General features: G+C 38.4%; 1 protein-coding gene across 3 annotated transcripts in view; it reads right to left on the bottom strand.

The window, feature by feature from the left end:
• The window catches only part of INTU (inturned planar cell polarity protein), a 41,127-nt gene extending 17,787 nt beyond the window's left edge, over positions 1–23,340 (bottom strand). Inside the window, exons 1-4 of one of the 3 annotated variants that reach the window (XM_065674403.1) lie at positions 23,199–23,340; positions 18,714–19,300; positions 9,842–9,927; positions 3,381–3,584 (exon numbers count right to left, since the gene is read on the bottom strand). In XM_065674403.1, the coding sequence (XP_065530475.1) occupies positions 3,381–3,584; positions 9,842–9,927; positions 18,714–19,300; positions 23,199–23,293 (972 nt within the window). In that variant the 5' untranslated portion in view covers positions 23,294–23,340. Of the gene's footprint in view, positions 1–3,380; positions 3,585–9,841; positions 9,928–18,713; positions 19,301–22,899; positions 23,058–23,198 lie in introns of those variants that run through there. The other 2 variants (XM_065674412.1, XM_065674421.1) reach the window with 2 other exon arrangements.
• Positions 23,341–23,666: the final 326 nt, after the last annotated feature.

The raw sequence follows: 23,666 nt of genomic DNA, 5'->3' as shown, positions 1-23,666 counted from the left end.
CACCACCATGCAAGATCAACTGTCTTCAAAGCAAGGCGAAAGTTCACAGGACAATGACAATGGAACTAATAAATAAGAAGTAGCTCATTTCTTCAAGAGTATAAACCCTCCTTCAATCCAAAAAACTCAAACCTGGACTGTCTAAACTAATCACTTTTCAAACAGCTTATCTTTTTTATTTTATCCATTTCTCAAACTGAGCCTAAAGAGCATTTAAAAAAATGTGTTAGTGCAGTCCTGACAACATAAGAAATGGCTAAAAGAAACTGTGTCAAAATGGTGCCAACCAGCTAAAAACCTATAATCTTCAAACACACTTCACTGACAATAGTCTTTAAACTGCATGTTAAGTACAATTAAAAAAGAAACAGTAGATGAAAGACAACTATGTATTCTTAAAGATTAATTCAGAAATTATAAAACCGGAGAGAAAAGCTACAGGAAGTACAAGTCAGCGTCTGCATGAACCAAGCTATCTTAACAGCTATTCGCTAATACCTACTTTGCATGTATGCTAAACACATGCTTCCAGAAAATACTATCATGTAGGAGGAACAGGAACATCATTCATTTTAAAACATGGCATCACCAAAATGAGTTCAAACACATAAAGATGTGTAGTTTGTATGCTGGTACAAACAACATACATTATAACTGTAATACCTACCTTGAACTAAAACATACAGGATAGCTGTACTCACTGAAACCATTATCAAATGGGATACCCCCACATCCCAAATGATTTCTAATATTGCTTTCTTTTACAGTTGAATAGTTAGCGCTCACAACTCTTAGAGCTCATTAACTCTATTTTTAGGTGCCAAAAGCTCACAAGTGGAAGAATTAGTTACTAGCTTTAGTTGCCATTACTTACATGGATGTGATCCACATACCATGTCTCCCTTGGACATGGGTAAAGCAGCTTAGTAAAGGATCACTGTATTTTTATTGTGCAGTATGGCATAGGTGTATAGTAACTTCACTGCTAATTTGAAGTACTTTTGCAAACTAAATCTGGAACAGGACATCTACAGGATAAATGTCTATTACCACTCACCAGATAAAATTAAAGACAACTGCCTTGAAGAAGGCAGCATTCTTTTGTTCAGAAACGTTAAAAAAAGAGCTTGACTGCACCAGCAAAGCATCTCTCAACATTAGAGACCATCTGGGGCTCCCTAGCTGCCAGGACTTCTCAAGAAACAATTGTTCCATGGCATGAAGGGAGAACAAGCGCATTACAATCCCTCTTTTACCTCCGCTCAACATTCATGGTTAATCCTGTTTCTTGGGAGAGTGTAAAGCAATAATGGGGCAAGAAAGCAGGGCTCCTGCTTTCTCTTCCTGCATTTACTCCTAAGTGCAGGAATTGCAATTAGGCATTTGCATATCTATCACCTACCAAAAGAGGAGCCAGAGGCCCTGAAATACGTATTTTTAATATTTCATAAAGTTCATGTGGCCAAGAAAACATTGGTCTTTAGGTTTACAGCAACCATCCATAGCTGTTCTAGCCACATAACATAGCAGTCTTGCACTACAAACAACTGAAAAAAAAACCCCAACTATTTGCAATAACATAAGTTCACTTTCATAAGGCATCTTGGGTTTATTTAATTCACAGTTAAATGAGCTCTTTTCATTTTTATTATAGGGAAACACCAAAGCAGAAAAATACCACAGTATCACATTTTAATGGAAGCAGTCTCCAGGTGGCGAAAGGCATAGAATGACCTTGCAAAGCTATTAAAAAAAGAAGTAGTAATTACGACAAACACTCATGTAAACTTACTTCTGCTGAAGGTACCTCCCATGAAAAATGTAGTCTCTTAAACAGGATTGGAAAGAACTGCAAACCAAAGCTTACAATGTAGTATCTTGCTCTTATATATAACGAAGCATATGCTACCTTAAAAATACTACATTAAGAGCATGATTTATATTGTAAAATCAAGTACTCCAGAGTTAGGAAGTACTAGATTTATGGTTGCCTAATATGCTTTAATTATACACCATCATCTGTCCGCCCTGTCCTCTGCATAAGACAGGCATCTTTCAGAAAAAATGTAATACTCAAGACAACATCATGCTGTGTACGTATGAAAGGGCTGAATTAAAGTTGCACAAGTACCCATAAATCTGTCATTTCCTAGCTTTCAACCACTTGATTCTGCAAACTTCACAACAGTTTTTATATGATACCATGACAGCTTTTTATGACATCATGTAGTTTTCTAGGGTTCTCCTCCCCAGCCCTGTCTCTCGAAAATCAAATTAAACTCCATTATGTGTGGTTGAAACATGTTTTCTCTATTACACAACGCCAAAAGAGCAATACAGACTTCTATCTCTTGAAAAACTGTATTAACAAAAAAAGACATCTCAAAGAGGGGATGGACACTGACTGGATTTAAGGATTAATTTCAGGGAAGTGAAAAGAAAACGTCTTCTTTCTTCTCCCTACTCCATCACTCTTCCTGCCACCCCAGTCCCTGGGGACTAGCAAAACTTGTCCTTCATTTGATGTCTTCATATCAAAGAATGTATCAGATAATATCACTAGTGCAGTATGATAAATCTAAGTTGAACTGACAGAAGGGGAGAAGAGTTTTATTCCAAATGTCTGTTCCCAAAAAGTCCGCTTTGTCCATCTGTCATTCTCAGAGGGGGTAAGAAGCCAAACTGAGCCCTCCCCGCTGTTCTGTGTCCCTGCATTCTGAATGGAGTATCTGTAGCTATGGCTACATCACGAACACCATCTACACAAAAACTTACAATGGGTTATACCTACACTGGCAACATTCTTCTGAAGAACATGAAAAAGAAAGAGATGTGAAAGGAAGCTTTACAGGACAAAGGAAAGAACTCCAGTAGCTCAAAAACGTCACTCAAGTGAAAATCCACAGTTGGTTGCAAACAGTAAACATAGCAAAGTCCTCTACAAAAAGGCACATCAGCATTTCAAAACAGGAGGAGCGAGGCAGACTATGTATGTGGCCTGCCAACAACTCCTGCTGGGCAAATTTTTTTTGATTAGGCAGATTTCATAGTTCGAGAGGTGTATTGAAAACAGCTCAGTGAGCATCTAAAAGGCAATCATGACCTTAATTGATCTCTGCTTTGCCTGTTAACACCTCGAGGCTTTTCATGTAAACATATTCAGCACCAGAGATTTCAAATCCAGAGTTTGTCAGAAGTGATGGTAATTCCCACCCACCCCGGAATTTCAGGCCTTATTTCTGTCAAAATGGACACTTTATGGACTATTCATGACTCAAAACGATCAGTAAGATTTATTTTTATTTAATATCAAAAGGTGTAGCAGTTGCTGTTGTCAGTTGTTACCTTTCATCTTTGGTTTTGTTTAGTTGGCCACATACCTCATCCTTAGATGTTTCAGAGTCCAGTTTAAGTGTGAGGAACATAACAATGTGGGGCACATCTTGCAGAGCCTGTTGATGGTCCATGCTATCTTCTCCCCACAAAAGCCGAACCAGATTGTTCATACTTGACTGTCCCCGTTTATACCTTTGCTGAGAAGTTTCTTCAGGCTCAAATACTGATGTTTCAAATGTAAGTTTAACCTATTAAGATAATTAATTATTGTGAAAATGAGGCTGTTACAATTATGTTCTAATCCCAGATGAAATAAATGCAGTTTGAGCCCTTAAGTTTTCTTAGCGTTACTGACGAAGATGTAAGCATTCAAAAATTCCTGCTGTTTGAAGAAAACCAGATAAATATTCAGCATTACAGAGCCACCTACTATTAAGAAGAAAGGCAGCTATCACATGTTCTATGAACCATATGAGTAAGCGTGTGGTTTGGTGTGTTTTCATACTTAATTCTTATGGGTTTGAGAATGGAAAAATATACTTATTGCTGTGGGGTTTGTGTGAACACAAAACCTATTACCATGCTTTGGAAACACACACGATATTTGACTTCTTTCACAATGTCAGCACTTTGAAGTATTTATCCTCGGGGCTCTTTCATGAACATTGCTTTGCTATTCGAGTGTACTGACAGGTACATTTGCACAGGGAAATCAATTTACATTAGACTGGAAGTCTGCTAATTTGTAGCACTCAGCAGCAATTCTTTCAATGTGCCCACATTTCAGTAGATTAACTTTTTTTTTTTCAAACTGTCAAGTCAGCAAATAAGTTCTGCTGCTGTATTTGACAAGTGTACACAACTAGCAAGAAGCATAAAAATTATTTACAGCACTTGCTGCATTCTGTCTTCAGATGAAAATAAATGCTAAGCACAGAGAATTCTCTCTTAAAATAACAGAAGTTCCGATGATCAAGCTTACTTTGTCAAAAAATTACTTGTTTAGTGTTCTTTATTTCACAAATAAAGTGAACACTAGGAATTTTAGAGTATGTCTATATTTTGGGGGCCACAAGCAACACAACGTCCATGCTTGGCGTGGAAATTTGCTTTACAGACCTCCTTTTTATGAGCACTGCCTTACAAAAATTATGCTTGGTAGGTGTTCCAGCAGTGGTGAAATGAAAAGAGTAATTTTTTCTTTTTTTTTGTGAATGAACACTTTAAGTATGAAAGAAGGATTTGTGAGAAATACCTTGCTCTTGACTGAGCATAAAATTGTAATGTTCAGAAAGAATAAACTGATTTATTTTCTCGGAGGATACTTTAGTTTTCATCATTGCTCAAAGTGAGTAAAAACGCATCTATTTGGACTAAGCAGGCACACTCTCAGTTCCCTCCTTCATATGCTTTTACTGAAGATTTTTGTCTGCCTTGAAGTATCCTTAACATACCTACTGACTAGGAAGTTCTAAACATAATACATTACACTAAATCTCTGCTTCTCTTTAAAGCTGGTGACAGTTTAGCCTAATGACTGATACAACAAAAAAGGCTTATATTTTCCCAGTTGCAGCGAATTTGAAAAGCCCAAGCAGAGGTAATTTATACATTTAAATACAGACAATTTACATTTTCGTAACTGTGAGCAGTGCCAGCAAGAAATTATGATGTTTTAAAACACCCACTGCCTGTCAACCTAGATCAGAGAGAAGTGCCATCATCAGCTCTTCCAGTTACAACATTTACCGCATCGGCTGCTGCCTTCCCACTTCACTCCCTCCCAACACTTCTCATTAATCTTCTCCCATTTTGGCTGCTGTCAGCTTGTTCCTCTTTTCCCATTCCCTGTAACAGCACTGCATTCAATGCTTCTCTCATGCAATATGCTACCATTTTCTTCTCTGACAGTAACTCATCCCTCGCTTCCTCCTCATCATTTCAGTTTTGATTAATTACATTGCGTATTAACAGGACTCAAGGACCAGAAACACCCAGCTAAAAGCAGTGGCTTTATTAAGTCCCAGTAACTTGATCATTCACAGTTTTATAGATGTATGTTTTCTCCTCTGGCATTCAGTGACTCAGTTCTCTTTCTCTGTCACGCCATCTGCATGTATTTCAGAGAATTTTCCTCATACTCTGTGTAATTTCTTGCAGATTTCCTCAAGGCTCAATAGTTACTTCTCTTTAACTTCTACATCTTGTCTATGGACACTCATTCATGACACTTCGGCTACAGTCTCTACACTAATGACGCACAGATGTAATTCTTGCTGCAGTCTATCTTTGAGTGCCTTGATTAAAAATAAAGTAACCCAGACTGAATCTGTCTTGTCTTAGAGACACAACCAGATGGCTGTCCAAGCAATAGCTCAAAACAAATGGGGACAAACAACTTTAACTCTTCCTCCTCCTGCAGGCATCCATGTTGCTTCCCACACCTCTGTGGACAATACTGCCCCACTCAGATGGGAAATTGCTGTGTTTTGAAAAAGATCTCTCTCCACAATTTGACAAGTTCCTTTCCAAGTCTTGATTCTAATAGCTTGAAACACGACATTTTCTGTTCCTCTCTACTACTGCACAAGTTCTAATGTACTTCCTGTCTTAAAAAAAAATACAGTAAAAAAACCCACCAAAAAACAAATCTAAGGTGGAAAATACTGCAATAGAAAATTACCAAGAAACTACACTTCTATGTACCCTAACACCACCACCCCCACTTATTTTTGATGGTGGAGAAATCAATCTTCATCCCGAGCAGTACACTGGATCTGATTAGATATGACTACAAAAGTATCCTTCTGTAAATGCTGATGATGAAGTCTTCCACAACTTTGAGTTCATTTTGCCTAAAGAAAATCAGTTCAATGCACAGCAGAAAATAGAAAAGGAAAGGAAATGAAGAATGGGAGAAGCAAAAAAAAAAAAATTAGTATTCTAACTCTATACAGCATGCACACTACGACGTTAGAACAGTTGTAAAAAAGAATTTAATCAACCTGCAAGAAGGCACTGATGAAGGGACAGTAACAGCAAACTGAAGTACATGGATGGGAATTTTTCTGCTTAGGAAAGATGCAACAGAAGCAGAACATGACAGAGCTTTTTGAAGTCAAGGAATGATAAATGGACAGTTAACTACTCATAATGCAGGAACCTGGGAGTATGAAATGTGCTTCATTAGATGGCAGTCTGAAAAACACGAAAGACGTACGTAACACAAGTCAGTTCTGTAAATCACAGCTACAGGATACTGTGGAGGTCAAAGGAATTTTAAGAACTAGATTAAAAAAGGAGAAGGTACAAACTTGTACGTGATCCAACAAGTCACTACTGAATGCTGTGAACTACTGACTGCAAGTAACTATTAACTGCTGGAAGCTGGAAAAGTAGGATGGGAAGGTCACTCTGTATTTCATTTCATAGAATTACAGAACAGTTTGGGTTGTAAGAGACCTTAAAGCTCACGCAGTTCCAACCCCCTACCACAGCTTCTCTGGGCAACCTGTGCCAGTGCCTCACCACTAAAGCCATTCCCCCTTGTCCTGTCACTACATGCCTTTCCATCACCCTTGTGAGCCTCATTTAGGTATTGGAAGGCTGCTACAGTTTGTTTCTTAATGATTTTTACTTACACATTTGCCACTGTAAGAAAACAGAAGACGTAGCTGTGACACTGGTGGTCTGACGCTGAAAGGCGTACTTTCTGTATATCAGCAAGAAAGCTGTATGTCTTAGAATATGGATTTTATTACAGCCAGAGCTGGTGGCATTGCCTGCCTTTTAAGACTGCTTGCCATTTCCTGTTGTAAGTCTCTGTTTTCCATATGCTTATGGTTTGCACAACTCTAACTCAAAATTTCAAGCTGAAATTTCTGATTGTGAATGTATGCCGTAGGCTGAGTATTTTCAGACAGTTTTGGGTAAAATGGTTCTGCAACTTCCAAGTGTCAGGATAAGGAAAAATATATTATTTAGAGTTACCTTCCCTTTCCTATTCTGTCTTCTCTGTCTTGTGGTGTTAGGAAACAGCAGCTATTTTGATGACAGGAATTTAAAACTGTATAGACTGCAGCATATCACTTTATCTTGCATGCCTAGAAGCTAGTCTACCTCAACTGAGGTAAGGTTAACAATATTCTGAAAATATAATAATGAGAGATGTTATGCCACATACTGCAACTGAGATAACCTAGGTAGTCAGTTTCTGAAATTGCTTCCAGTAATTTTTAATACTGAGCCCAGAAAAGCACTGACTTCACTTATGTAAATAACTTGTAACTGCAGTAAAACTGCTTTAAACTGCATTTTCTTTGATATTTTGCACATGTGATGCATGTGATACATAACAATTTTGCTTGTATAAAGGCCATCTTTATTACTAATTCTTAGAAACAACCACCCTCTCTTTCTTCAGCAGCACAGTGTTCTACACTGCAAAACCCTCTCAGAGCTCTGTATTTAAATTCTCCACTGGTGTATTTCAGCAGTCTTCTGGCTTAACTCAAACTGCACAGTAAAAAAAAAGAATAATTGCACTTTAATAAAAGGCTTTGGAAAGCCAACATGACAAACAGTTATACATTTCAAGTAATCGCTGTCTACTTGACAGATTTACTGACAATGTAAACATTAATGCTGCATCAACAGTAACTACTATATAAAGGGTTGCACTGCGTTTTAGCAACAAGTAAGAGGTATACTCTAATCTAGCAAAGATACAATTACATAAACTATATAACCTCTGCTTTTTTAATCATTCTGTATTTAATAACAGTTACAGCAACTCCATATTTGGTCAAATACAGGCAAGACAAGGTTTTTCTACCATGGAGCTCTGCCAATACCTGACCACAACTCTGGTAGCTTAGGCAAGCTTCATACTGCCAAACATCTTGGAAAGCTTCCTGACCTGACATACTAATAATCATACTGCAGTTGCAGATGTAGTTCTACAGGAACTACGTAAGTTGTGAACAGAAGCATGTTTAAAAAAACTTGTTATCATCTCTGGAAAGTAAAAGATTTCTATTATTATCATCACCTCATATATTCTACCAAAAAAAAAAAACCCATGAGCTTACAGGCATACTGTAAGAGACATGATAATTTTAAAATGCGCAATCTCCTAAATTGCAACTTTTACTTTACCTTCCTTAAATCCAGGAAGTGGATTTAAGCAGAGTAATTCAAAAGACTTAATTTTATGCTACTAACAACCAAGGTAATTAATACTCTCCTGTTTAATTCTGAACTAGCTATCTAATTCTTTATTACTTAACTCTTCATTATAGCTCCAATTCTGCTAGAAGAAAAAGATACGTGCAGAAGGTTTAGGGGAAGGAACACTATTCATCAGGTCAAGTTTTGGGGTTTTTTTCCCCTATCAATTTTTAATCCTGAGTTCTATCAATCTTCATTGCTCTTCAGTTTTGAAAGATCTGAAAGAGCATTTAATCTAAAAGCTCTTTAAATATCCAAGAATTCATTTTTCTATTTAAATAAGAAAGCAGTATTGTTTTTCCATTTAAATGCTCTTAAATATCTTTAATAGCACTACTTACTAATTCAGGCTTCATTTTACTCTCCTGTGGTCTGTAAGCCTCTTCTATTGATGATGAGATATTTATTTTATGAAGTATTTTCATAGCAACTACTACCATTTTAAGAATGGTAATTGACAAAAAAAGCCACTACTATCCTGCAGTTGACATATTTTTAAGCTAGACATGAGTATCTTGCTTCAGACATGCTGCTTCCAGATTGCACAACTCCAGCTCTATTTATTACCCACCAGGAGCAAGACACCATAGTGTTAGAAAACCTTGTCCTTCGTTCACTGAGAGCAGTGTTCAAAAGAACAACTCTCAAAACAACCATTCTTGCTGTCTTTACCCAGAACTACAAGTATCACTGGTTAAAAGTTTGTGCAGGTTTCAAAGGAGTTATTTCCCTGTATTCAACAACAAGTAATTAATTTCGATGCAAGTGGCAATGTAATAATCAAGTTGTTTTCTGAGCCGGAAAAGTAACAAAACTTGCGTTTTCACATAGGTATGCACTAGTTCTCACAGAGAAACATAAATACTCAGAATCCCGCACTTACAGAATCCCTTGATACTCTCACTGGGCAAAAAAATCAGGTGTTATTGTTAGTCTAAACCTACAAGTACGCTGCTACCTCTTGTACAACGCTGCATGTGCTTTCTGACTCTGGCTGATGACAGAGCATGTAACTGCTGGACTATGCCTGATGTCTCTTAATGGGACATTGGCTTAAGTCACTTACTTGCACCTACCTATTTTTCACAAAACTTACCAGAACTAAACTCTAAAATTTCTACTCTTAAGTTTGACTGAAGTCAACCAACATGTTCAAAGAGTGGATGAAGAAGTTCTAAGAAAAAGACCACCTAAATTCTGTTTCCTATAGAAAAAGGGTTAGATAAAATATCAGTTTTTACAGAGGACAGTGGGAGTAAAAGTTCAACTACAGTACCTGCATAGGACCTGGAATGCAAGACAGAACCCTTTCTATGTTTTCAGAATTCACATCAACATCATTTACAGCAACTAGAGCATCTCCTGGAGATAAAAAAAGACAAAAAGCATGAGAAAATTAGATGGTATTACACAATACAAAGCCAAGTGTTTTGTCTTAAAAATACGACATTCAAACTATTGTAAATGTCCTTTTGTTACATGTAGATGGTTCCTATGTGAAACATTTAGTATGTTTAGAAACATCAGTCTATTACCTCAGTGCTCTTAAGGCCTTAACTGCCACGCTAGTATCATTTTACATGAGTAAGTATCAAAGCCTCCCCCCTCCATCCAGGCTTACGTCACTCATGTTACTTGATCAGAAAAAAAAATTTCACCCATCAAGTTATGCCCAAGATTTACTTTTTTTTCCCTCCAAAACCACCCTTGTTTACTTGCCAGTCCTTCTCCACTGCTATCTTCACTGAAACACTACTGTTTCCAAAAGCACACCAAAACTCACCCCTTCCTGTAGCAGCTTACAAGTTCTAGATCATCATTAACAGAATTAATAGTATATTAATTCTCAAGAAGGTAACCAAGAAACACTATATGACAAAAAGACAAACACAATACCTGTATGTGCTAGGAAAAGCAATTCCTTTGAATGTATGTGAGTATAAGACCTGAGAGAATCCCATCCAGAGTACTTCTTACAATTCTATTCACCTGTGCTCAATAAAAATGCAATCACATGTGATGACATATATGGAAGTAATACTGCAGTGACCAGGGAAATGAAGAACCCATGTATACTGGTTAAAGATGAGGTGAATAAAGGCTAGGTGCAGAAGCAGCTAGAGTAGGAAAACAAAAGGTTCTGTAGTCTCAAACAGAGTATTTCTCTAGCCATCTGGGACTGAATACCTAACACTTTAAGCCTTGACTTGACAACAAAAATGTGCTCAACTGCAGAAATAAAGCACCGAACAACTGACGGTTCAGTACATATTTCAGGTTTTCTTGGGAGAAGACTTGCTCAGCTCATGGATGAAAATGACATATGAAAATGAACTCAGGGATGAAAATGACATACATAGTAAGGAAAAGCAGAATCTGTGTCTCTACGGCCTCTCAATTTCCTGAGAATCTTGTAACGACAATGGAATCTGAAAGTTTAGAAGAATTCTGATTATTTATTATTATTCCCATCTTCTACTTTGTTAAATACCATCAAATACAGCTGGAATTCTTCCCAGGTACTAGGCTGATAGCTCAGAATTGATGTAACACACAATTAAGGCCAATGAGAGAAAGACTATTCTTTGTGAGTAACCATCACGACAAAAAATAAAAGCAAAATCCCCCCCCCATATGCAAGCAACAATCCTCTTTAATACACTGGGTAACAACCAACTGCTCACAGTTATTTTACATTGAAGAAAAATTCATTCCTACTCTTTCTTACAGCAAAACCAAGAAAAAAAAATTGGTTAAGTTTTACAACCCACAAAAATGTTATCACTCCTTGCAATTAATTGCTTTTTTTCTATTTCGCGTATTAGTAGCTCTCTGCTGAACCTCTCCGTTTCTTGACACACAGCAAAGTTTTAGCCTATCAAATCTTCAACACAACAATAATTCAAAGACAGGAAAACTGAAAGTTAACCATCACTTAAGAGCAATTCAGTAAGTCCATGCCAGAGCCCCAGGGCTTGAAAATCAGTAATCAAAAGCAGAGCATTCAAGCTACTCTAATACAAAGAAAAATTATAAACAGAATTACTATGTCCTTTGTTGAAGAACACTGTATTAAAAATCACCATTCACAACTACCAGAGAAAGCATAAACTGCTCTTGTACTCATCTGGAGCACTGTTTAAACGTAAGTGGCTTGTGCTCCCTTTGCTTTACCAGACACCTTACCAGTTCTGTTGTAAAGACGACAGTCATCTAATTCACAAAGCCACTGAAAGGAGCTGCACACATTCTGCAAAGCACACATTTTAGAACTTACAGAAGAGTTTTTGAACTGCATCTCCCAGCGTGGATTACATAAGGAGACTTTGGAAGGAATCAGTATTTACATGTTATATACTCAAAGTGTTTTATTTATTGAAGTCCTAAGGTACCTAGGTAAAACTTGAATTGCAGCAGTAAATATTTATATTGCCTTCCATTTGTAAAAATGCAATTGTGTATCATAAATGGAACAGCTTTCCCAAAGACACAGACACACTTTTTCCCCCAAGCCAAAGCAGCGCTGGTAAGGCTGCCTTCAGTTTGCCAGAAAATGCTGTATCACTACTAAAGAACTGTAACTTGATGTACAGCTGAGACAATGTTGTCATTATACTGGTAAACTATATTTACCAGTATAGACTTTCTAGAATTGGAGGTGGGAGGTAGTGATGGGGTGCTTCTGTGATTTTTTTTTTGTGTGATTTTTTGCGAAACACATACACTATGAAGTAACAATGAAAGGCATCACTGACACGATAGGAAGTATGTAAATGATGAACACAGGATATCTTAAAGCAGAACATGACCGCAGGATCTACCCAGTGTGATAATTAATGCCAGCGAACAAGTTCAAATATGTAAGTGTTCTTTTGTTACTTTCACATCTACTTGCTTTGAGAATTGTTTCCTCTCCTTCAGTAGTGTGAAAAGCTTACAGAAAGTGAGGCCGACTTCAGACATTAAGTCTGTAAAAAGAAAGCACAAATGTGTGAATTTTAATTTAATATCACTTAATGCTTAATCTATTTAGGTTAAATGAGAGCAAACAGTGTTTTCAATTGTTGCTCTATCTTGATGGTTTGCAGAGTTAAGCCCAATTTTCTTAGACTAAAACATTACCGAATTTCAGATGTAGAGGGACATTTCAGTAGTGGAGAGAAAAAAATTGTACAGATGGTACTGCTAATACACTTTTCAGTTATTTTTGTGCTCTATGGGTGGGTGAAAAACCCCCTCCAACTACTTTTCTTAAGCAGGGACATCAAAGTAAACTCTTTGCTGAAGTAGATGTATATACTGACAAAGACAAGAAGCAGACATTTGTATAAAATGCCATTTTCAAGCCTGATGTAAAATAATGTAAATTTTTTTTTCTTTTTCAACAATACAGTTGTATACAAAAATTTGACTGTATAAATAAGCACTTGACCTGCTCCTATGTGCTTGCAATTCTACTAGCAATAAGATCGCTATTTTCTGTCAGGAGAGTCACCAGCATATATGTCAAAAGCTGAAGAAAATTAGAACAAAGTCTCAGTTCCATTTTTAGAAACACTGTGAGCAACAGCCAGAGGAAATAAATTTTCTTCAGGCAGCTCCAGGATATCAGACCTTAAGTCAATAGATTTATCTTTAGAAAAATACGTGTCCTTCTCTTTAAGCAAGAAAGTATGCTTTTTTCTTTTGAATCCCCTAATAATGAATAATCAGGCTTCTGAGTTCTATTACTTATTATAAGAAAATTTTCAGTCCACAAAAAAACCCTGTAAGATGCCTGTATACATTCTCCACACGATGCCAAGCAGAACTGAATTTTACTAGACTGATGGAACCAAAGAGAGATGAGAGGCAGGAGTTGTTTCCTATTTTCTTTGCTGTATTTTCATCTTTTCATTAGAAAAGACTGGTCCCATCCATTCAGTAGTAGTTAAAAACAGTGTCTATTGATATCAAACACCTAGTTTGCACACAGCTGATGAAATTATTCCTCTTCTTTAAAGACAAAGTTTAGAAGAGTCTGGGGGGGTGCTGGCATCCCTAAAATGTTTATTCCAGAACTGCCTGACACTTTGCTACGACACACAGGACTTAGATTTGTTAAATATCCATACCCTAAAGACAAATCTGCAAATATCACTTCTGAAAGTAGACCCTCTTTGCACTAAGCCAGGGGACACTGCCTGATAAGTGAATACTGCTTCCATAACTGGGAGACAACCAAAGACACTTTTTTCATGAAATCCTGATACTTGGTTTCCTCTGTTCTTGGTAATGACTTGGTGGAAGTACTTACAAATGTTCACATACTCCTTTCCAAAAAAGGCAAAGTATGGAACACATTCTGCTGAAGAAAGCCAGATCAATTACTTGCTTTATATGTTAGCAGGCTGCTTTCACCCAAACCAATGCTGTTATGCTTCAAGAGGAGATTAAAAGAACATAAACAACATCCCAAACTCCACAGTGAGAACACAGCAAAGCTTAGGCAAACTATTTCTTGCTTGCATGCCCAGCCTCTTTACTTTGGAGAGCTTCTTCAACAAGTACACAGTATATGGCAATTCCTAATGAAAATCTTGAACTCTCCTAGTATTTTGGTATTTTCAAGGATGTTTTCTGACAGGACTCTTAGTTCTATGGTCTGCAAAGGACAAAACCAGCATTTACTTTGACTGCTGGAAGATGACTGCGAGATGCTTAATTTTTTAAATTGATTACTGTTTTAAACCAGTAGTCTATGCTATAGAAATGTAACCGATATACTTGGTTTTCTAGCAGTGATGGCCTTGTTTACCAAAACTTCAGAACTGCAAGGGCAATATCTGCTTTTACTATTAAAGTTTACTACAAGCATTTTTTCACTCAGGGAAAACAAATTATCCTCCCACATAACACTCTACATTGGATTAGAAACCCACAGAAAATGACTTGTCAGTAAATGAGGGTGGGATTGAACCTTTCAACTGAACCTCTCACCAACAGCCTGCATCTTTGGTATACTTGCTCAGAACTGGGTTATTTCAGCCCATCTTTACAGGCATCCAAGATTAATCCCTACCTCTGTGTAGTTTTCACACTTTTTTGAGTAGCATACCAACAGATCAGGAGGGAGAATTCATGCAAACTGTTCAGATACTCAAGTGACGAGAGCAGTAAGAGCAGAAGGTAATTTTGAAGAGGGTAAGAACAGGATGCTCCGCTAAACAGCTTGCCTGTATTTTCAGCATCATTGGAATTACTTTCGCATTTGTACTATAGTAAAGATGATGATCAACAATATTTAAAAGTATCCCTTGCTGTGAGTGGGATCCATTTCAATTTGAAGGGGGGAGGAGAGAGGGAAAAGTTATAATGGCATTTCCTATCACAACCCTTATTTGTCTGGAGCTAAAAGTGATTACTTAGTGGAGCTTTTTATCTTTGCAGATACACTTGAAGATGAGATGCCAAATTTTTATATGGCAGACCAAGCTTCACATACTGTTAATAATGAACTCCAGCAAGAAAAAAGTTTTGCCAAAACTACAAAAGACACTTAAAAGCCATGAGATAAAAGTAACTGTATTTCATCTTAACCAAAATGAAAGTGACATCAAGGACTTAAAAATCAAGGAGAGCTTTTTTGTTCTGAAAATTTAAGATGGATACTGAACCGCTAAATATAGGGGGGGAGAGAGGGAAGGAAAAGGAGCTGATAAACACCACATGGATAGAATGGCATCTTTCTAGAGAGCCACAAAGAGGCAGGGTTTTTTTAGCCTGCAAAACTGTTGTATTTACTTTCATATGGTCACTGCCTGCATTCTACTTGGTTAATGAAGTACAGCAACAAGGCTTACAACTTCCATATGCAACCTTAAAAAAAAAATTGAAGTGTAGCGCACAAATAATAAACAGATGTTTTAAGTGTTCAAAGCTATAAGGGATACACATTTCAGAATAAATTGAAGAAGCCACCTGAGGAGAGTGATTACTGGGGGGGGACAGTTATTTGTACTAAAAAAAATGTTAAAGCAATAACCACTTTGTACTGTTTACTCGGAATGAAGAAAAATCAAGAGATTTTAGTCTCCCTGACAACCTTGGGTAGCCATTTAAGTGGCTACTGTACTTATCACTTGCAGATTAACTAATTTGCCACTGAAAATACAAAGTAATCAGCAACTTGGTTATTATTTAACATATAACAAACCCAAGTCTTGGGAAAAATAGTTGGGAGAGCTCAAATTTTAAAGACAGAAGAATTAAAACACTTGGTTGGGTGCAACTGGCAGTTTTGGTAGCAGAGTGCTGCAGGAGGGACCTGCATGGCAGGAGGTCATGAGCTGCCTTGTGCTGCTCACAGTCAGTTCTGAAGCTGCTGTAAGCAACTCACTGTGTACCAAAACATCCCCTAGCCAGGGGAGCCATGTCGCCTCTGCCCAAAGGTATTCAAGAAAGACCAGCAGTCACTGGGGAAAGGGTTACAGCCCATGGAGAGGACCTACACCTGAAGGGAAAGGGTATCTGAGCCTGTAGGGAAAGGGGAAAGAGACGTGTTTGGTTGAAGCTGAGCCTAAAGAAGGCAGAGAAAGAGGAATTTTTTTTTTAATGTGACTGGGGTCTTGTTTTCATTTTCTCAATACCTGAAACAGTGAAGTTTTATATTAATTGGCAAAACCATAAATTCTGTAACAACACTGAATCAAGATCATCTGCCTGCAGCGCGTATTGCAAACTGGTCCCAGGGAAGACTGCGACGTGGCATTGCAAAGCATGGACTTTAAAAAGAAAATACACTTAGCATTTGCTTCACAAAGGTCTATACTACAAAAAAAATGGTCTGCACCACTTAAGATTACTAAAATATTAAAATGTAAAACATGAACAGGTTAATATCTATGCATATGCTGTTCAATGAAGATAAAAATGTTATAACCAAACCAGCCAGCAGGCATCATGCCATACTGATCAGGTATTCCTCATCTGTGATGGCTCAAAAGCTGCTGACTTTTGTGGAAATAATTCTGTTTTGGAGTGACCACAGAAATATTCTTTACTGTTTCCACAATTCACAATAGGATTCCTAAAACCTTACTGTTATATACAACAAACAAAGCTCTACTGTATTTTTCTTGAACTTTCTGTTCAAATTCAGATCCTGTGATGTTAGGAAGGTATCCACTGAACTACAGTTACTTCTAAATTAGGCTCTGGGTGTATACCATAGCTATCGAGCTCTCTGATGTGCAATACAGAAGTAGTAAACCAGTTCTTTGACAGGAACAGATTCTTTTTTTTTTTTACTGGATATTCTTTATGCAGACAGCACTGAAACCTGAGCATATAATTTAGGCAAAGCATCCCTATTTCTAGACACCACACAAAAATTCCAGAGTACTCAGTGTTCACTATATACAATTTGAAGTGTTTTTATATGGAAATTATATATTTTATACAGTTGGCACAGAATACAGCTAATTTTCTCAGTTAAGAAATAAATAACTAGAGTATCCTTAAAAGTATCTGTTTCCAATGTGCAAAAACAAGGCAACAGAAGTCCTAGGCTATCACTGACATTAATCTGCTAGACTCTTTAGATAAATTTAAATGATGTTCTTCTATTTAAAATAAAACAGGAACCCCACAGTTTTTGTCCTCACTAGCTCCAGGAAGCATTAAGTGCTATAGATGAAGAACCATCTCTATTTAGAAGTTTAGCTTTATCTCCTGGATCCGGTATTTGCCTACACTGTTTTGACTTGACACTTCCTCTTACAAACATGCAGTTCTATACGAATTTGTGTCCCAAAATTAATTTACAGGTTATAAATAAATTCCCACTCTTGCACAAATCAGATTAAATACCATAAGCAGATCAAGATGAAACTCCCTCTCTCCTCCCCCTCAGTCTGCACCCCCCACTTTTTTGACTAATCAGTTCTTTCTGGTAAAATTTGAAAGTTATCCAATTTTCCCTCTGGAGTATTCTTTAGCATCCCTACCAAAACCCATGTGCTATAAGAATCAGCTAGTCAAAGCACGATTTGCCTTTCTACACACACAACACTGGAATTTCAAAAGCACTCATGCTGACTTTGTGGGATTTGCGCTACTATGGTATTAAGTTTTTCATGATCTTGTAACCAACATCACATCTTTGCTCTCTCTCTCTGAGGGACCAAATTCAAGGGTAATTAAACAACCTTTCACCCTTTACAGATGTAGGATAGCTGTCTCACATTTACCATTTCCGAGGCTGGGGTCCTGTAAGTGCCAAGTCCCTTTAATGGCCTCTTGATACTGGAAGTGGGAGTATTTCTGCTCCTTCACTATCAGCCACAGGAGTTCATTCCCATCTGTTATTCACACTTGGGTGCTTGTCAGACCTTCCATGACCCAAGTTTAACTTACTACACCAGCAAAAACTGGACAGGCAGTTTTTCTTCTGTGTTAGTTTTCTGCCAGGTTATTTAGTTGCATCAGCTCATGGAAGTGTCTGATGAGCCAAACAAACGCAGAGAAGAGCTGATACACTGACTCACTGCCTCCTCAAACTGCAGCCCCACTAGGTATTTGGAGGCCACCTGATCACAAATGCTGAAGAAGCAGCTGTTATACCTGCTAAACAGAATATCCAATCAAGGCTGTCCAGCAAGTTTGTAACATGAGTATTTTTTCCTTATTTTTATAGTACAAAATACATGTAAAGCATATATAGTAAAGCTTTTTATTTAAGGGAGATGGTACAGGACATAACGAAAACAAAAAACAGTCTTTAGAAAACTACAGCTTTTCTCCAGTCCTGCTTACCTACTGAGCAAATTCTGCATTAAAGGTGGTGCTGGTGGGGGAGCAGCTGCTCCAAGTTCAAGCTGCTCACTCTCTGTACACTTAAAAGGATAGTCATACCACAGTAACACCTTCTAGTTTCTGTCACATTTTTAAAACCACTAATACAGTAAAACTGAACAGGTAACAGAACATCAGATGCAATGCCACTTACTTAAAATAATTCCTCAAGAACTGCCATAATATTTGTAATCATTTGCTTATGTCTCAGGAATATTCATGTCAGCTGCCTCAAAAACTAAATCCAACCAAACCCCCAAAATCTTTATTTTATAGGAAGAGTGCAGAAGTTAACTACCAATTCAATTACTTACCAATCAAGATTTGACCTGTTTTCATTGCTGAACTACCTGGCACCAATCCATGTACGACAAGCCTCTCTTCACCAATTCCTCTGGTGACTTTATCCTTCTTGCCATGTTTTTCTGTTCTTCGGCTGCTCCACGAAGACTGATGGACAATCCCTACTAAGGCGTCCAAAAGCCTGTGCTGCTCATCTTCTCCAGCACTCTGCAGTTTTCTGGGATTTACATAAACATACACATCTTTGTACTTTTGCTGAACAGTGACACCCATTTTCTGACCGGACTGGTGTTTCAAGATGGAAGTAAGACCAGTGGAATGCACGCTGCAGCTTCCACTGCCTTTCTTACCAGAATGCTTTGATAAAAGATTCTTCTTTTTTAACATTTTGGTCAATTTCTTCAGTTCGTACTTTCTTTCTTTTCGTGATCCCTCTTGAATAACTTCAGCTTCATTTTCACGAAACCTGACATGATTCACTGCTGGCATTTCTGGACAGCTGTTCTGAAGCAGAGTTTCTTCTTCACTTTCACTCAATTCTAAATAAAATAATTCCCCATTTTTCTGCACACCATCCAACCATTCAGGCTCAAGGTCACTGGGAAAGAAAGGAGAATGATCAGTGGAACTCTGATAAGCAAGACTGCGATGCAGAATACAGAGAGTGCATGAAAAAAATATAAAGGGGCAAAAAGTTGCATCTTGAATATTGAAAGCTTAATTGCTTTAAGTTTGCCATCAAGGCAAGAGCTCTTCTCGGACAAATGATGGATACAGCAAGGAAAATCATCCCTCCCGGATGTTAAAATAGTTTCTTCAAATGTCTTAAAGGAAAACAGACATTGCAGAAAGCAACATTCCCTTTTCTGAAAACAAACAAACAAAAACCCAGCCGCAAACCATTCCTCTCACGTACAAGTTTTAATTACTAATTACATTCACAGGCATGATGGGACTTTCTCTTTGAGAAAAAAAATTGTCATTTTGGTTGTCCTCTCCCATTATTTTTTCTCTTATTCATTTGTAAGACAGATTGTACTGCAAGCCCTTTGGACAGGCAAGATTAACATTTCAAAATCACCTCATTATAACAAAAACAAGCAAACAAACCCAAGACAAGATCTAGGCAACACATTTTAAAAGACGAGTTCAAACCAGCATACTCAAGCTTAGATGCAAAAATGCACAACAAAAAATTAAAGAGACAGCGCTGCTATAGAAAAAGCTTTAGCAGCTGGAATGGATCACAAAGTCACTTGTAATGAGCTGCTGCAATGAAAAGGCAACTACAGGATGTCTTAACAGGAGTGCCATCTGCACAGCACAACAAATTTTTTGTCCTAATTTGGCAATGGCAGCGTGTCAACCATGTCCAGTTTTGGATAGTGCATTTTAAGAAAGATGTAATAATTGGAACAAGCCCAGAGCACAGAAACAAATAGTAAGTAGTTTATAAACATGTTTTAAAGGGAAGTAGACTGAAGAAAATCATACTCCTTTGGCTGAGAAAAAAACCCAAACAAGAAAGGACAACTGAGAGACAGCAGGCCCAGTGGTCCACCCCCCACCCCAAGACGAGCCACAGAGAACATTACTTAGAGAAGGATGAGGATGAGTAATGGTCAAAGCAGGACTATTTAGTGCTTTAATTTACTGAAGTATTTAAGCTAAATATTACAAAAGCTTTTTGATCACACACAAAAAAGGAAGGGAAAAAAAAAATCAGTTAGGAGGCAATGTAAGGAACATCTGGGGTGTTCCTTACACACGAGAAGGATTTTCAGGCACAGACAAGATCAGTTCATTTTTCCTGACTGATGATCAGATGACAAATAGGTCTTCCTTTCTACCAATCTGAGACAACACTGAGAAAAATCAAATGAGGGAAAACTGGAATGAAGACTTAAGTCATAACTATTATCATTAATAGTGTAAAATTAATAGACATACTTTATACTAGAACAAGCTAATTCTACTAAAGGATGTGAATTTTGTTTAAAACTGGTATGTAACTGAAATAGAGCATGAATTTGAATACACAGATAAATGATACAGCTTCAGAGTCTAGCTGAACAGACAATATTATACAAAGACACTGCACCATAGCACCTTTAAGGGTTCAAAAAGAGGATCTGGCTGGATTAAGAACCTAGAAAACATTGGCATTATGCTCTTCCTGGAACTCCAGTGACTTGGAGAAGCCTAGGGATGCTACAGACAGAAAGAAATATCATGTACTTCCTCTGCATTTATTAATTACTTTGCCCAAGTTGATAGCTTTAGAAGAAGAGCTACCACTTGTGGTAATTTGATGGTCATGGGTAAGTCAGAGTTTCCTCTTACTCAATGTCTTAAGTGTCTTACTCAAGAAAGTATCAGAATTATAACAACATCTAAAGGCTGGTCTAGATTCACAACTGATTTAAATAAAGTTTAAAAAAAAAAAGATGGGTTTTTTTCCAAATCTCTATTTCCATCTCTCTTCCCTTGTGCCAAGACAAGCACCTACATAATAACCTGAACTTCTGCATATATCAGTTGAAGGATATAAGAATCTGGAAAATCCACATTTCTCTAAGAGCAGTTTCACTGCTCCTACACAGGCATTTCTTTGTGATAGCCGTCTGAAAAACTGTGCAAACTGAAATCACCCATTTATGTATGAAATACATAGTAGAAACAAAGAATCTAACTTCTGATTCTTAAGTAATAGAAGACTGTTCTCACCCAAGGAAACTCGAAAGCAATAAGCAATTAACCTCTATTAGCCTTGTTTTACAGCAAGCAACAAATCAAGGGTTAACTGTACGATTAAATTTCACCCATATGATACCTTGCATAAGATCATCATCTTAGCTTTCCCAACCTCTGCCTATGCAATGACAAAGTAGAGCTTCAGACTGCAGCATCTATTTGGTATGTGCAAAGCTGCCATCCTTTAAATAACTAAGACTGCCTAGAGAGGTTATGACCCATCACTGTTAGTGAAAGAGAACGTTAAACTCTGTTAAAAGACAAAACTATAAAAAAAAAAAAAAAAAAAGCCAAACACAGAAACATGCTATTTTCACAAAGGCATTCACTTCACAGCTGTCTGAAAATAGGCCTTGCACAAAATCACAGGGTGGACATATCCCTGTTTCTACCCTGGCGTGAACATTTTGTGGCATATCCTGGTTTGTCCACATTTGCTGTGGTCTGAAGCAGCACAGTTTCAACTGTTGGAAGTTTATTCTGGAAGTCAGTAACTTTTACTTCGGAAAACTCTTCCTAAGGTGTTGCTATCTTCAATTTAACCAAATATGGCTGGCTACAAAATGACAGATCATCTATAGAGCCACTATCTTGAAACAACTAACTGTCCTATCTTTGTGCCTGTTACTTCAAAAATTGCACTCACATCTTAACCTCTTGCTCCTCTACTTAGATGGCTGGAATCTTACAGGTCCAACAGAAGAAATGGGACCTAAAACTAAAGCTTCACAGTTCTGTTGGCGCAGAGATAAAAAAAAGATGCATTTCAATCTATCCAATGGTATTACACGTCATGTTCCATGTTGAAAACCACGGAAGACAGCTTTGTCCCCTGAACACACTTAAAAAACACCAGTAAATAGGCATTTTTGATGAAACAAAAAAACCCTAACACACACAAAAGGAAAAAAAGGGGGTGGGGTGGAAAGGCAAATAAATAAATAAATAAGGTATGGCTTCAGGCAGAAATGTAACAGTTGAGTTCTGACTTATAAACAAAACAAAATATGGTGGGTGTACATCCAACAGATTTGTCTCTCTGAGCTACAAGTATGGGACCACTACAACACAAAATATATACTTAAAACACACTTCACAACTCTCCCATTTGAATCTTCTTGTCCTTTTTCACTGCATTACACAATGAAAGTAACATGCCAAAAAAAATGCCATTGAACAGACTCGAAACGCACATTTGAGCTGTCAAGCAAAGTTCTTTAATGCAAGGAACAGAGAGTAAGTTTTATATGAAATTAAAAACCAAACGAAACCCCCCGTGATTGCATAAATTACTTTAAATACATATTAGCATTACAGAGCTCTCTTCTCGCCTGTCATTTCCCAGAAGACAGGCCATTTAAACATCAGCCCTTCAAATACTAACACATTCATAATGCAGGAGCTAAATTCCCCTTTCTCTTGTCCCTTCCAGGCAGCGCTCACCTGGGTGGCAGGAAGCAGCCCAGGGGATACAGCTTGCCCCGTTACTGTCAGGGCTGCACCACAGAGACACGGTCCCGAAAAGCAAACCGTATTCTCCACTAGTACAGACGACGCAGCCAACAAACAGTGACAGGGTCCCGCTCGCCCGTAGCCCACCGGTCCCCTTTCCAGCGTGGGGAAAGCCCCCAGCCCGCTTCCTCCCTCCCTCCCTCCCTCCCTCGGCCGGTGCAGGCGGGCAGCCCCGCCGCCAGCCCCGCCCCAGTGGCTCCGCAGCTCGCCCTCCGCTGCCCCGCCCTTACTCGGAGCTGGCGGACAACGAGGTGGTGCAGGAGCCGCTCTCACTGCCGCTGCCGGTGCCCGCAGGCTCAACGCTTTCTCCCCTCGACGGCTCCATCCTCTCAGTAGCTTCGCTCCCGCCGTTGCCCCTCGGACGCCATGACACCCGCACGCCAGCGAACCGAGAGGTCACGTGACCTGTGGCGTACCTTTCCCATTGGCGGCCCCGGCCCGGCTCTATGGAGACGGAGCGGGAAGCCCGGAGCCACGTCCCGTTAACGGCGGCGCCTGCTCGGAGCACGGGGCTCGGATGAGCGCTAATGACCGCTGTTGGCCTCAGGGGAGGGTTCAGTGCAACATCACCTGCCTCCTGTAGCTGGCGGTGATAATAAAGACTTGGCTGTACCCAACCACCTCGTTTACTTCCTCATAACAAACAGCTGCCCCTTGAAAATCCTCCAGTGGGCCAATATGAAACATATAATGGAGCC

This window comes from Lathamus discolor, chromosome 1 (genome assembly GCF_037157495.1).
Source record: "Lathamus discolor isolate bLatDis1 chromosome 1, bLatDis1.hap1, whole genome shotgun sequence".
NCBI classification, from domain to species: domain Eukaryota; kingdom Metazoa; phylum Chordata; class Aves; order Psittaciformes; family Psittacidae; genus Lathamus; species Lathamus discolor.
The sequence above is the reverse complement of the archived record's forward strand: the minus strand, read 5'-3'. Positions and strand labels throughout refer to the sequence as shown.